Raw genomic sequence first — 1,265 nt, 5'->3', positions numbered from 1 at the left:
GATCTAGATACGCTTAAAGTTGAAAAAGAGTCCTATGTAGAAGAAGATTTAAAGCAAAAATTTAGTGATTTGGTCTTTTCTATCAAGATGAAAAATAATGAAAAAGCATTTATATATACGCTTATTGAAGCGGAAGTAAGTCCTAATTACTGGATAGCGTTTAAGCTATGGAAATATATTTTTTTGTTGATAGAAAGGCATAAAACAAAGCATCAATCAAAGTTACCGTTGGTGATTCCCATAGTAATCTATCACGGTACTAGACCATTTAACGTGCCTAGAAGTTTATGGGACTTGTTTGTAGAACCTGATCTTGCCAAAGAGTTTATGGGAGGTGATTATCAGCTGGTAGACTTATATTCCATGCCAGATGAAGCAATTAAAAAGAAGCAGCATTTAGGAATGCTTGAATATTTTATGAAGTATGTTTATGCAAGAGATATTTTAAATCTATGGGAAGAGTTTTTAGAAAACTTTAAATCTTGTCTTTTCCTGGATAAGGAAAAAGGCTATATTTATGTAAGGAATTTTTTATGGTATACAGACAGCAAAATACCAGAAGATAAGTATCCAGATCTAGAAAAGATTATAAAGGAACATTTTCCTAAAGAAGACAAAGAAGATCTTATGAGAACTGTAGCACAAAAATATAGGGAAGAGGGAAAGCTAGAGGGAAAGCTAGAGGGAAAGCTAGAGGGAAAGCTAGAGGGAAAGATGGAGATTGCTAAATCCATGCTTTCAAAGGGCTATTCTATAGAAGATATTGTTCTTATTACTGGTTTATATCCTTCTGATATTCAAGATCTTAAGTAATAGAAACAGATTTCTGTATCATTATATAAAATATAAATATATACTTTTGATAATCAACTGTATAAATAATTTTGTATTCTAAACTTTTATACTTATTTTTACGAGGTTATGTTATTTTTCATTAGGTGTTAATATAATATGCATTTAGAAATAGCCTTCTTCGGGAGGCTATTTTTATATAATCCCATCTTTCTCGTTTATCCTATCTCCTTTCTTTCAAAAACAAAAAATCATTTTTAGCAGAATACTTCTTTTGGTCTAAATATATTTGCTTTTTTGAGTAATATTTTATATCTTATATATATTACACAGTAATATATATAAGATATAAAGTTAAAACTAATATGACGAAACGTTTAAATAGTCGGCCCTGAAATATTNTTTTTGAATAAATTTATTGAATGGATCTTTTTTTACAATATTTATGGTTTAGCAGGCGCTCTATTTTTCCT

General features: G+C 29.3%; 1 protein-coding gene across 1 annotated transcript; it reads left to right on the top strand.

Annotated features, from left to right (window-relative positions):
- Positions 1-193: 193 nt before the first annotated feature.
- Positions 194-813, top strand: LOC106778630 (recombination-promoting nuclease RpnB-like; the record flags this gene model as incomplete). The annotated part of the gene is made up of 1 exon (XM_014666613.1): positions 194-813. A coding segment is annotated over one exon (620 nt), but the record flags the coding sequence as incomplete, so codon positions are not given.
- Positions 814-1,265: the final 452 nt, after the last annotated feature.

The sequence above is a fragment of the Vigna radiata genome, unplaced genomic scaffold, assembly GCF_000741045.1.
Source record: "Vigna radiata var. radiata cultivar VC1973A unplaced genomic scaffold, Vradiata_ver6 scaffold_2184, whole genome shotgun sequence".
Taxonomy (NCBI): domain Eukaryota; kingdom Viridiplantae; phylum Streptophyta; class Magnoliopsida; order Fabales; family Fabaceae; genus Vigna; species Vigna radiata.
The sequence above is the reverse complement of the archived record's forward strand: the minus strand, read 5'-3'. Positions and strand labels throughout refer to the sequence as shown.